The sequence below is a fragment of the Canis aureus genome, chromosome 27 (genome assembly GCF_053574225.1).
Source record: "Canis aureus isolate CA01 chromosome 27, VMU_Caureus_v.1.0, whole genome shotgun sequence".
NCBI classification, from domain to species: Eukaryota; Metazoa; Chordata; class Mammalia; order Carnivora; family Canidae; genus Canis; species Canis aureus.
The window spans coordinates 6,502,311-6,515,325 of record NC_135637.1 but is presented as its reverse complement, the minus strand read 5'-3'; the positions used below and the strand labels follow the sequence as shown (position 1 = coordinate 6,515,325).

Sequence of the window (13,015 nt, the reverse complement as noted above, 5' to 3'; positions counted from 1 at the left end):
CTTCCCACTCCCTGACCCAGTGGTAACAAGGAGAAATGTCTCTAGACATTGCCACATGCCCCCTGCAGGACACTACCCCACACCAGGAGTGACAATGATGTGCCAAGGCAAGAGGATGCTCCCCTTGAACACTTAATGGGGCTACTTCTCGGTTTAGGGTCTGTCCAGGGACACTTCCCCTCAGATCTGGATAGCAAGATCCATAGCTCTGGAGTCTGGGGTCCTCCCCCTTCTACTCCATCTGTTCACCCCTGCATCACCACCCTCTGGTGCCCTCCATCCATCTCCACATGGGCCACGAAAATGTGGACAGTTGGACAAGGGGTGGTCGCCTGCAGCGTAGTGGAGCTTGGGCACATCTGCAGAAGCCAGGTCTTTAATGCTGTGGCTCTCTCTTGCCTGTCTTCATATCCGCAGAGCCAAGGTGAAGAAGGGGGTGAACATCCTGGGCACTCAGACCAGCGAGCCCCGGCAGTGGGATGTCAAACAGGAGATGGGGAATGGCGGAAAGCATGCTACCACCACCGTGCTGTGCCAGCGCCTGGGGTCCAGCACACGTAACAGGTAAGCACAGGGGACGCAGAGTCCAGTGACCGGGTCACCACCTGTAAGGCTGGCCTTACACTCACATTTAACTGCTGCTTAGCAGAGCTATTAACCCTTGGGCCTGGGAACCTGGAGGCACTTACATCAGCTGGCAGGACCATCTGGCAGCTCCAGGCGGGGCAGGCGCGGCTCTGGTCCTGAGTCTGTTGTTTGGGCTTTGGGGCAGAGGCAGGCTGGCATGGTTTGCTCTGCCTCCCGGGCCTCATGCATTCTCTGCACGTGAGCTCAAGTCCCTGGGCTGTGTTACCTGCCCTTGCCCTCTCTAGATTATCAGAGGCTGCTTTCTTCCAGGCACTCATTCCTTGAGGGTGTGATGTTGTGCTTTATGATAAGAAATAGGCATTTGGTCTTCATCCCTGTTCCTGGAACAGAGCTCCTAAAACCCTCAGAATTTTGTAAATGAGTGATAAGAGCAATAAAGGTGACTTTTCTTATGTTAATGATGTGACTTTTGGAAAGCTGGGTCACCCCAACCCCACCTGGGGTTGGGTCACCCCAACCTGGGTCACCCCAACCTGGGTCACCCCAACCCCACCCCCAACATCTCCTGGGAGGGCAGAGGGGCTGGAGATGGACTTCAGTTCCCAATGGTCAGGGATTTAATTAGTTTTAAGCCTGTAATGAGGCCTCCAGAAAAACCTGAAAGAATAGGTCTCGGAGAGCTCGCAGGTAGGTGAGCCCATGGGGATTCAGGGCGAGCGGCACCGAGAAAGGACGTGAAGATGTCCGCCCTGTGCGTCTCCTCCATCTGGCTGCTCCTGAGTTATGTCCTTTAACCTAGTAAGGGAAGGTTTCTCTGAGTCCTGCCAGCTGCTGTCACAAACTAATCAAACCCAAGGAGGCAGTCAGGGGAACCTCGAGTTTATAGCGGGTGGGTCAGAAGCTCAGGTGACAGCCTGGACCTGCCACTGGCACCTGCAGGGGGCGGTGGGGGGTGAGGGGGAAGTCCCGTGGGATGGAGCCCCTACCTGGGGATCCGATGTCATCTCCGGGTGGACCGAGTCAGGATCACGTGGAATTGGAGGGCACCAGCTGGTGTCGGAGCGCTGCTTGGTGGTGCAGGGAAATGCACACATCGGAGCTGGTGTCAGAGTCGTGCAGGATTAGAGCCAGTCTTCAGTGAGGAGGGATTTCAAGATGGGGTGACGGCCCATGACAACGGTACATAAGGATGTGCTATGCGAGATTCTACACAGAGAACTGGATTATTATTTAAAGTAATTGTTTGCTGTGTATAAAACAACACATACTTGCTTTAGAGTATTTGTAAAGCACAGTTATGCGAGGGAAAAGAGCTAAATAATATTTCGCTGTTCTGCCTCCCAAGGATAACCCACAGCTAACGTGCTGGTTCATTCCCTTCCCGTGTTTTATACCTGCAGTAAATGCGTAGTCGGTTTATTTATCTTATAAATCCGGTATTGTAATCTATACATGGATTTTAAGATGCTTTCACTTCTACTGAAAACATTTTCTCTTGACGTTAAATTGTCCCCAAAAACACATTAAACGGCCTCGTGATATTCCATCATATAGATTTAACGTTACTTAAATAACCATACCCGTGACTTTAGACATTGCAGTTGTTCTTGACTTTTATTCTTATGAAAAACAATGCGGCAGTAAACCACCTTTCACATCAAGCTTTATCTACTTCTCTTTTCACTTGAAGTGGCTTCTCCAGAATTGAAAAGTTTGATCATTTTTAGGGCTCTTGGCACGTTCTGTTTGTGTATTTTCTTGATGGGAGTGACCCTAAAGGGAAAAGCAGCCCATCATTGGACACATTTTCTTCAACAAATGCTACAAGCCTGCCAAGGAAAATTCTGCCAATTCTCCACTTTGTTTAGAAACACCCAGTTCTTTGATCGTAAACCCTCTCTGCGGTCCTTCCTTTCATGGGTCGCCAGGGAAAACATCTGGCCGCCCGAGCAGCTCCCTGGTTCAAACACCAACCTTTCCCCTGATCACCCCAAGAAGGACTGTTAGTACCACATGTGGGGTGAGGGTCGTGTGTCCAAATGTTTCGACTTGTGAAGAAGTAACCAGAAAGAAATGCATGCCAGGGTCCTCTGGGTATAAGCAGAAGACCAGAGGCACAATTAAATCTCCTGAACCAAATGCACATAAAGTCTGACTAGCCCATAATACTGGTGTTGATTAGACAAATAAAAATGAAGGTATTCATTAACAGACAGTGAAGCTGTGCATGTAAGTCATCCTTCATGACACAGTCAGGAGGAGTCTCAAAGTGAGGGAGGAAGCCCTGTGGTGGCTCGTTCTTGAGGGTCCTGGAGGCAATCCTCTATGTGCTGAGTCTTCTGAGAGGTCTGCTCTGGGCCAGGTGTGTTTGCTGGGAGGTGAGCTGCTGGGTTTTTTTTTTTTCTTTTTTTTCTGGAAAGCCTGTTTACCAGCACTTCGCTGATGGATGGGTGTTCATGCTCACTGCCTTCCTCGCCACGCTCTGCGGAAAGCCTTGGTTGGTATCCATGGGAGGTGCTGTGTGCTATGCCCAGCAGATGTCCCCTGAAAACTGAGTCAGATCTAGGCCACCCCCCATCAAGGAACCTGAATGAGGTGGAGACCTGGGACCAGAAGGACCCCAACTCAAGGGTGTTCATTGACATGGATGATGCAAGTCCCCCTGGGGAAAGAGGGCTACTCCCCACTGCCTGTAGAGCCAAGCACTCTTGTTTCCTACAGCTGTGTGACAAAGTACCCCAAAGCTTACGAGTTCAGAACTTGTTTATTATCTCATGTTTCCTTGGGTGAGGGATGTAGGCACATCCTCACTGGGACCCCTTCCTGAGGGTCTGTCACTAAAAGGCAGTCAGCATATCCTCCACCAGGACCTGTGGTCTCATCCGAAGGCTCAGCAGAGCCAACCCACTCCCAGGCTTATGTGGTCATGTGCGGGATTCAGGTCCTCGAGGGCTACAGGACTGAGGGCCTCGGCTTCTTGTTCCTTTCCAGGTGTCTTCCTCCATCAGATCAAGCCTGTGAGAAGGTCCAGGGAGAAAGGAAGTGCCAGCAAATGGAAGTCAGAGTATTTTATTATATAATCTCACAAGTGACATCCACACACTTTTGCTGTATTCTGCTCATTAGAAGCAAGTCTGGGCCTTTCTCAGAGGAGGAGAGGACACAAGGTTGGCTGCCAGGCGGTGGGGGTCCCTAGGAGCCCTGCTTAGCCTCTGTGAGCCTGACGGCAATCCCGGGCTATGGAGGGCTTTCCATAGTGATACCTGTGAACTCTGCCTCAAAGGGGGCAGGGGAAGGAATAGAATATGCAGGAACAGAGAATGACAGCCTTGCAGGCACAGACAGAGGCCCCACAGGCCCTGAAATCAGGTCCCTCACGCAGAGAAGAGCGCAGGTGTGCCCTGGCTGCAGGTGGCAGAGAAAGGACTTGCTGAAGTTCTTCCAGGAAGGGGGCTGGGCCATGAAAGACAGGGATATGGATCCCACACTGGTGGCTTTACCTGGCCTTCCCTGAGCAGGACATCCCCTGTCCTCCTCTTCAGATGGACTTGCCTTCCTCATTTAACTTAAGCCTAGTTGATTCGGAGGGAAGTTTTAGGTTCCTGCCTGGATTGGTGAGCTTTGTTCAATGCACTCACAAATGATGATCCTGGCTTGTTCCATCCGAAGAGCAATTTATCCAAGGGATGTTGTTGGGGACACTGTGGTGTCAGCTTGGAAAGTGGGAAACCCCAGTGGCCCCTGCCCACAGTCACACCTCGTCATGGATGCTTGCATCGCTTAAAAGTCTAATCTGAATCAACTTTAAATTGCTCTGGGTATTTTAAATTCACCTGTATCTTTAGTGATAATATTCTTGAAAGTATACAGGCCAAGTACCTCTGCTAGGTCCTAACATGCATTACAATAAGCATATAATTATAAGAATTATTTTATAAGATGATCCTCGGTGATTAGGACCGGGCGTCATTCATGCATATTCCTGTCGTAATGGGAATTTGTGCCATGAATCGCCCAGTGTGGTGCACATTGCCCCCTGGGTCCCACTTCAGGCCCCCATACTGCTTCTGTGTTCCTGCGTGGGCTGGTAGTCTGCTCTGGCGGCTCTAACAAAATGCCACCGATGGGGGCTAAAGAATGAATGTTTATTCTCTCCTAGTTCTTGAGCTCGAAGTCCAAGATCAAGATCCTTTAGGGTTGGTTTTGGAGGGGACCTCTCACTTCTTGGCCTTCCTGCTGTGTCCACACATGGCCTTTCCTGTGTGTACCCTGGGGGGGGGGGAGGGAGGGAGAGAGAGAGAGCAAGCTCTGATGGCTCTTCTTATAAGGACCCTGGCCCTATCAGATTTGGACCCCACCCTTATGGCCACACTTAACCTTAATTATTTCCCTAATGGTCCACTCTCTGAGCACTGCCACATTAGGCATGAGGGCTTCACGAGATGAATTCCAGAGTGGGGGGACCCAGCCAGTGCCTAGCAGCAGGCCTTGCCCTAACACCCTGCACCTGTGTCCTTTGGAGCCCTGCCCTGGGCTCCTGGGCACTCTCACCCACTCTCCAGACTGTTAGGAAAGCCTGAGAGTTAACATTTTCGGGGTGGGGGGGCAGTCCTTGCACATGACGGAGGGGTGCAGAGCATAAAAACTCACCTCCTCTCCTCCCAGACAACTGTCAATTGTGATGGACGCTGCAGAGCTCCCCAGGGATCCAGGGAGGCTGGCACCCTCTCTGATCACATCCTGTCCCTTATGTGAACTGCTTCCCTCGTCCCCATCCCATGTCTTGTAGAATCACTTACAAGTGGACCGACGGCTCCAGGTCTGCTGCTAACAAACCCAACCTGAGATTCTCAGCAACATAACAGTCCCTGCTTCCTTCCCTGATGGAATGGCCTCCTACGTGTATAGTTGGGAGGAAGAGTTTGTTAGGAAGGCCTTCCTGTTAATGGAGCACTTTGTCCCCGGAGTCTAGAACTTCCAGGCTTCACATCCTGCAACCCCTCGTCCGTAAACCCTCAGATCCAAGAAGAGTTGGCAACTTTCCATACAGTCATGTTGCACTTAGTCTCTAACCCCTAGATGAATATTTTAGCATCGGAGCATCCCGGCAATCATGCAAACTCAGCTAACAACCTACCAGATCGTACTTCATACTCACAGGGTGTCAAGCCAATGGAGCAATTAATGTTCTGTCCAGACACCCCACAACACACACACACACACACACACACACACACACACACACGGCCATGAGTCTAAGGGAATCAAGCAGACAGCAAATGCCTCTGTGTCCACGGGAAGAGGATGCAGGATGTGGCTGGCCAGTTGCAATACTGGGGTGCACTCGGAGGTGCCATCGGTGTTCACTCCAGAGGGAGCCTCTCCTGCCTTGGCATTTTATCTCCCTCCCCACGTGGAATCCTTCCTCAAACCTGGGTATGAGCAGCTGGAGCTCGCCCGAGCAAGAACCCCAGGCAGCCCAGGAGGTGACCCCCACCTGGAGGGAGGGTCCAGCCAACCTGGGCTGGTGCCAAAGAGTCCGTGTGTCTTTGAACTGTGGATGTGCTGTTAAGTGAGCAGTGGGCTCCGTGTTGGGGATGCAGCCGCGGTGGCTGTGACGGAGGCTGGCGCCCTGGAAGTGGGGGCTCCAGACATGCCACCTAAATGACTCTCCACGGAGCCTCGCACACTGTGCTGGTGGTTACAGACCACCTTCATTAAAATCCATTCACTGGGGCAAAAATTTTAAAATTTTTCTATTGGGCTTTGTTATTAAAATATTGCTTTTAGAATCTCTTCCAGGAGGCAAACATAATTATCTTAAAAATAAAAATGTCAATAGTAGTAATACTCTATATAGTGCTTGGCATTTTACAGAGTGCTTTGTATACACGATTTCAGTACATCTTTTCCATGGTTTCTCTCAAGCACTCCATTTGGCAGGCCACTGGGCAGGTGAAGAAAAGACAGGAGGGCAAAGGGAGGAAGCATCTGACTGTATATTTGTGCTGATGATAAAAAAAGTTTTCTTTTAAAATAACTTGGGGTCCCTGGGTGGCGCAGCGGTTTAGCGCCTGCCTTTGGCCCAGGGCGCGATCCTGGAGACCCGGGATCGAGTCCCACGTCGGCTCCCGGTGCATGGAGCCTGCTTCTCCTTCTGCCTATGTCTCTGTCTCTCTCTCTCTCTCTGTGTGTGACTATCATAAATAAATAAAAATTTAAAAAAATAAAAATAAATAAAATAAATAAAAAATAAAATAACTTTCACGTCTATAAATAAATGGAAAATGCTCGAATCTGTTGCATGAATTAAAGGTGCGCGTAAAGAGCTACAATTGGAACTTACAAACCTTGTTGTCAGTGTCAGCGAAGTCTGTGCACCTGCTCAGGGGCTGGAAGGGGAGAGGAAAAAGAGGCACTAGCTTCAAACTGAGACTTTATCTTGCTTCTTTATCTTGTTATTAACCTTTTCTTTAATGCCTGTATGTCACTTTTAGCTTCAGAAAAACATATTCAAAAACCCATTTTGTGGACCTGTATTCCACACCTTATGTTAACTGTAACCATTATTGTGCATGTAAGTATTTTTATACAGGTGGGACCAGCCTGTGACATGTCTCCATTTATAAAGTGATGTTGCCAAACACCTGCCCCAAATTTAGTTATGTGGCTGGTTAATAACTTATTAAGTGGATGAATCTTTATTTAGAGAGTCTGCTACCACAGGGCATCATAGTTACTAACTTTTTCACAGAAATAAACCAGCAATGCACATCTTTATGCCCCTATGGCCTCTCCCGGTGCCCCTCACTTCCTGGGCGATGGGAGCGTCCCCTAGAGACTTGCAGATCTAAGCTACAGATTGGGTGCTCAGCCCACCGGCTATAAGCAGAGAGGATGGCCACATGGGAGAGCTCGGGAGGGATGTCTGTGTGGAAGCCAGACCACTTCACCAGGGGCGCAGCCAGCCAGGTGGATTGAGGGCCAGGCAGGTGGATGGAGGGCCTGAGCCCTGCGTGCTGGCAGGGGTGGATGGAAAACAGGATGAAGTGCACCTGCCTGCAGGGCCCGCCCTCCTCCTTCTGGAGCCTTCCTGGTAGGAATGCAGCTCCCTGTTGCAAAATCTCCAGATTTATCTAGAAAAGCTGAAAATCCAGACTGTCATGTGAAATCTCCCAATTTTTAAACATTTGCTCAGATTTGTAAAATCACTGTGCAGATCCTGAAACAGGAATATTGTTGAGGAACGTGGTTCACTAGCGAGTGAATCGTGTGTAGTAGTGGCCAATGTGAGCCCATCACACGCTCCACTTTGGATGAGATCACACCTGTGATCTGTAGGGGGTTGGTTGTATCCTCAAGGTATAAAGTCTGCAGCAAAATAGCCATCCAGGCCTAGATAGAAAGCCTCCTTTAGAGGGACTTAGAAGTGAGGCCAGCCCTTTTGCAAGACTCAGTGTCCCCTGTTTACCCCACACAGTCCCTCCTGAACAGATAAAGGTGCATTGACCCCCTGTGTTTCCAGCATATTTGCAAACACACGCCTGTCCTCTGGTTCCTCATTTTCTTTTACCCTCGACTCTCTTAAGGGGCAGCCCTACCTGGGAACCTGCCTGGGCCTGGGGTCTGGTGTCCCCCCCCCATTACTGCTCCCCTTGTCGCCTAGCTCCTGTGTGGTGGGGTGGCAGGTCAGCTGGCGTGCTCCAGCTGGCCTAGACTGGAGACGCTCTCTGGGTCCGTGCACTTCCCTGGACCACCAATTGACGCCCACCCTGCTCTCCTCGCTCCTTGGAACCAGCAGCACTCCAGCAGCCCCCAAGCCCGTCAGGCTTTGGCTCGGCTGCAGGAAAGACAAGTAAATCAGGCAGTTAATAAAAGGAGGGAGGCTTTTCCAAATGCAAAAATCACAGAAAATGGTGAATAAAATGCCCATTGGTATTCATGTACATCGTCTCCATTGCAGACCTTATGTCTGTAACTGTGCTCGGCTGTTTGTTTTGTGGAGAATTCTGGAATATGAATGTTGTCATAGCTGCTTCATGTAAACAGTTTGGGCAGAACTTAGGGGAATAGTACAGCAAGATAATCTGCTTTTCCCTGAAGGAAATTGCCCAGACCGAGTCTTCTCCTTAAGAGAGATTTGAAGATACCACAGAAAATACGCCGGGCACATTTCCAACAAGTGAAAATCTCCAGTCGATGGCATAGGCGTGCACTCCAGGTCCCCAAAGGAAGAGGTTGGAGGTGTCCCCATGCAGTCCTCTATATGCTCAGTGGGCTCATGTCAGCACCTGTGGCAGGAGACTTTCTTGATGTGCACATTGTGTGTGTTCTCCTTAACACATTCCCTTCTCTCCATGCTCAGCTTGTTGTGCCAAAGGCTAAAGCTCAAAATGATTGAGGTTATTGGTATTTTCTGGCATTTTTAGACACTAAACTCTCCCAAGAGAATTTGCTTAGAAGCTCCTGTGGGTGGGAGAACAGGTAGAGAAGAAGCTTTGAGAAGCCTGAGAGAAGAGATTTTCCTGGAGACCAGATGGCATCAAACATTGATCTGATGTCTGCAACGGCCGTGGGGTTCCTCCATGGCATGGTGTGTCTTATGCGTCCAGCATCCATGGTGGTTCATGGCGTTTCATCACATCAAGCCTGCCTACCGTGGAGGAAGCTGCCAGCTTTCCTCCAAGGAAATCAGCTTCTATAGAGAAAGAGCAGACCCTGGGAGTTCAACCCCTGGTACCTGGATGAGCCTTCACAACGTTGGACACATTGGGCACTCCGCCACCTGCCTCCCCAGATCCCACACAGGGAACGTGGGATACACTCAGTTTCCAGATGATGACCCCGTGTATGAGAGGTTGTGTTTTCCAAAAATGTTTGCAACGGACAAATTCTCAACGTCCTCACCTGTGTGTACTTCTGGATGGCACTACTCACCCATTACAAGGTGGAGCCTTTGTCCTTCCCCTTGAAAATAGATAGGCTTTTGTGACTGGCTTAGTGTGAGCACACGTGATGGTGTGTACCCTGGAGAGCCAGCAGACAAGCAGCCCCATTGCCCTGAAGCCACCAGTCATTCCACCTGGAGACACCCCCAAGGAGCCCCTGACAAGGGAGACAGTGGCATCTGGCCGGCCATCCAGCCCAGCCCTTCTGGAATTCTTGGATTACAGAGACAGTAAAATGATCATTTTGGGCTGCCAAGTTTGGAGGGAGGTTTATGGCATAGCAACTTAAAACTAGAACCCAGAGCACCTAGAAAGGTCGCACTGCTGTGACCTCCCACAGCTTCTCAGGGCCACTTAAACCCTGCTCTGTCTCATCCTGCACCTCCCAGTGACAGGAAGACATGCCCGAGTGCAGACATGTGGCAGGGCTGGTTGTCTCACCCCACGCTTATTACTTGGCATTATGCCCTGGAGCCTCAGTGAAGGCTTTTGGGAGGGTTTCTGTTTTTTTCCTTCCACCACAGGCTGACCTGCGGTCCCCTGTCCAAAATGAAAATGTACCAAGTGAATAGATCTCGGCATCTGTCCTGGGATGACGTACTGGGGCACATTAAGGGGTCTCTTGAGCTCTTGCCAGACCAGTAATGTACTTTAAGGGGAGGCTGTGGCCCTCATGCCATGGCCCTTGAACCCAAACAGGTGGCAACGCCTCCATCATCAAGCATCCCATGAAGCAAAATGGTGCCACAAAGAACAGCATGGCCTCTGGAGCCAGGCAGGCAACTTGGATTCTAGTCTCAACTCTTCTACCTGGGACCCAAAGAAATTGTAATAAATAAGTAATAATAATACTGATAAATAACAGCAGTACCTTTGTCATGGAGAACTTGTGGGTATTAAAGATGCTGGTCTATGGTGCGTGCCCACAGAGACTGTTGGTTCTTGTATTCCCCATGGAGTGAAGCTTCTGTAAGTTCTTCCTGACGTGTTTACACTTCCTTGCATTGTAATCGTGACAAGGCACAGCACTCTTTCCTTGGTGACACACGTCAGTCATGGAGCCACACTAACCCATTGGCTGGGACTTCATCCCCAACATTCCACTGGGGCTCCATCTGCTCATCTTCCTCCTCGTCCCCCTGCTGATCCTCTTGGCTCATTGTCTTCTCAGACTTTCAGTAGCTGGCTGGCTCTGGGCTTTGCTCCCACCCTCAGGGCACCCTAGTGTATAAGGGACAGCACAGACGGGTGCAGAGGAGCAGTGGTAGCCGGCAGCACCTGTGGGTTGAATATTCCTAGCTTTGACTACCTATAAGCCAACTGAAAGGTCGAAAGTTTGTTGTAATTTGTCACTTTACTAAGGCACATTTTCCCCTTATGCTTTTATTATTTTTTTGCTCTTATTTTTTTGTTTTTGTTTTTGTTTTTGGAGAAGTGGGGGAGAAAAGGTAATGTATTCACACAGTTCCAAACTCAAAATGTAGACAAGCCCGCATGCAGAAATCTATGCCTGCCGTCCGCTTACCCAGCCCCCTTCCCGGAGGCCACCAACACCAGCACTTTACCATTTACCTTTCCAAAGACATTCTCTGCATATGAAATCGTGTGCGTGCGCGCACACACACACACACACACACACACACATTCCTCCCCCACTTCAACTTTAAACAGAATTGCTTCTTTTTTCCACCCACTCACATACCTGGTAATTTTTCATATCAGTCCATGAAGTTCTTTATTATCCTTGAAAAAAGCATTTGCTTGGGATGCCTGGGTGGCTCAGTGGTTGAGTGTCTGCCTTTGGCCCAGGGCCTGATCCCAGGGTTCTGGGATCGAGTCCCACAATGGGCTCCCCATGGGGAGCCTGCTTCTCTCTCTGCCTGTGTCTCTGCCTCTCTCAGTGTGTCTCATGAATAAATAAGTAAAATCTTAAAAAAAAGAACAGCATTTGCTTATTATGGCACAATGCATTGATTATCCAAGCCAACAGCCACCAACTGGCCATTAGGAGCTTCTGTCTTTGACCTGGAGTTGCTACTTTGATCAACCTTATGCAAAAACCATCTTGCACTTCTGTGACTGCATCTATGGGATAAATTCTAGAAACATGCTGAGTAGAATGGCATGGACATGTGCAAATGTGTGGACACCAACGTGTTAGTCGGCACCAGGCCACACCACCATCATCCTCAACCACACATTGCTGACAAGCCCGTGGCCCTCTCCATGCTCCTGCTCTGTTTCCTTGGGGATGACCTGGCCAGCGAGTTACCTGAGAGCAACCCTTGACATGGGAATCATGGTGTGGATCTTTAGAGTGTTGGTCCCAGTCCACCCGGTCCTTCCTGGGAAGCTCTGATTGTTTTTGTGGCCTTGGGACCTGCCATGTTTCTGGAGCAAGTCCCTTGGGTGTGTAGTGCATCTGCTGTAGGAACTGCAGCTGTTTGTAAACATGTGCCTTGTGCAGGCTCTACCTTAGGTCTCTTGTCAGTTCTCACCTAAGCTGAGCTCACTGTTGGTACTTTTGCCATCCACTCTTCTCAAAACAGCCCAATTATTGTCTTTAAAACATAATCAGATCACGGAACTCCATATTGTCTCAACCTCCATGGCTTCCCACCACACCCATCATAAAACCCCAGTCCTTGTCTATGACCTCCAAGGCCCTGCCCACCCCCCTGATCTTACCCCTATGCTTCTCTCATCAGTCACCCTGGCATCTAGGAGGCCTGTCCCTATGAGTCACACTTGTTCCTGCCACAGGGCCTTTGCACCTGCCATTTCCTCTGATTGGACTCTTTATATGAGTTGATCATTCTAACCGAGACGTCATATTCTCAGAGATGCAGTCTGTGATGATTCACACCAATCACCTGATTGACTTTCTGGAACCCACCAGAGTAAAATGACTTCCTTTGCTTACCATCTGTCCCTCCCCACAAGAATGTAGACTCCATGGGGGACCTGCCCATAGTCTTCACTTCTGTATTCTCACATAGATCAGTTCCTGGCACACAGGGCCCTATGTTAAGATGTGAGGGTTGTTTGCTGAGTGACTAGAAAAATGAACGATGCTTGTTAGGCTATGTTGAGTTAGAGCGTGGTGCCACATTGTGCAGTTGAAGGCATAAGTTCAGGGAGTTTGTATGTGCTGGAAGGATGATGTCCCGGGAGCCAGTGAGGGGTGCCCCCAGGTTTTGGGAGGGGCACGCAGTGGAAATCAAGCCTACCATCGTGCTCCAACACTGCTTCCCCCACACCTGCCATCCTCTCCACTTCTCACTGTCTCCAGGGCTGGAATAAAGGACAGGGGACATGGTGTTCACCCAGTGAGGGATCCATGAAGCCATTTGTATGTGCCAGTGTTGTGCTAAACACTGCCAGGCAAAGAGACATCTTCTTGAGCTGGCATTCCAGTTGGCAAGAATTTCATAGTTTTGTCCAAGCCTGAAACTTTCCAGTCAGAAGGAAAAATAGCT

At 49.8% G+C, this 13,015-nt stretch overlaps 1 protein-coding gene across 1 annotated transcript in view; it reads left to right on the top strand.

Annotated features, from left to right (window-relative positions):
* Positions 1–13,015, top strand: part of TMEM132C (transmembrane protein 132C) — a 300,571-nt gene that overhangs the window by 194,379 nt on the left and 93,177 nt on the right. The window contains exon 3 of the mRNA XM_077875245.1: positions 418–564. Within this exon, the coding sequence (XP_077731371.1) occupies positions 418–564 (147 nt within the window). The remainder of the gene's footprint in view (positions 1–417; positions 565–13,015) is intronic.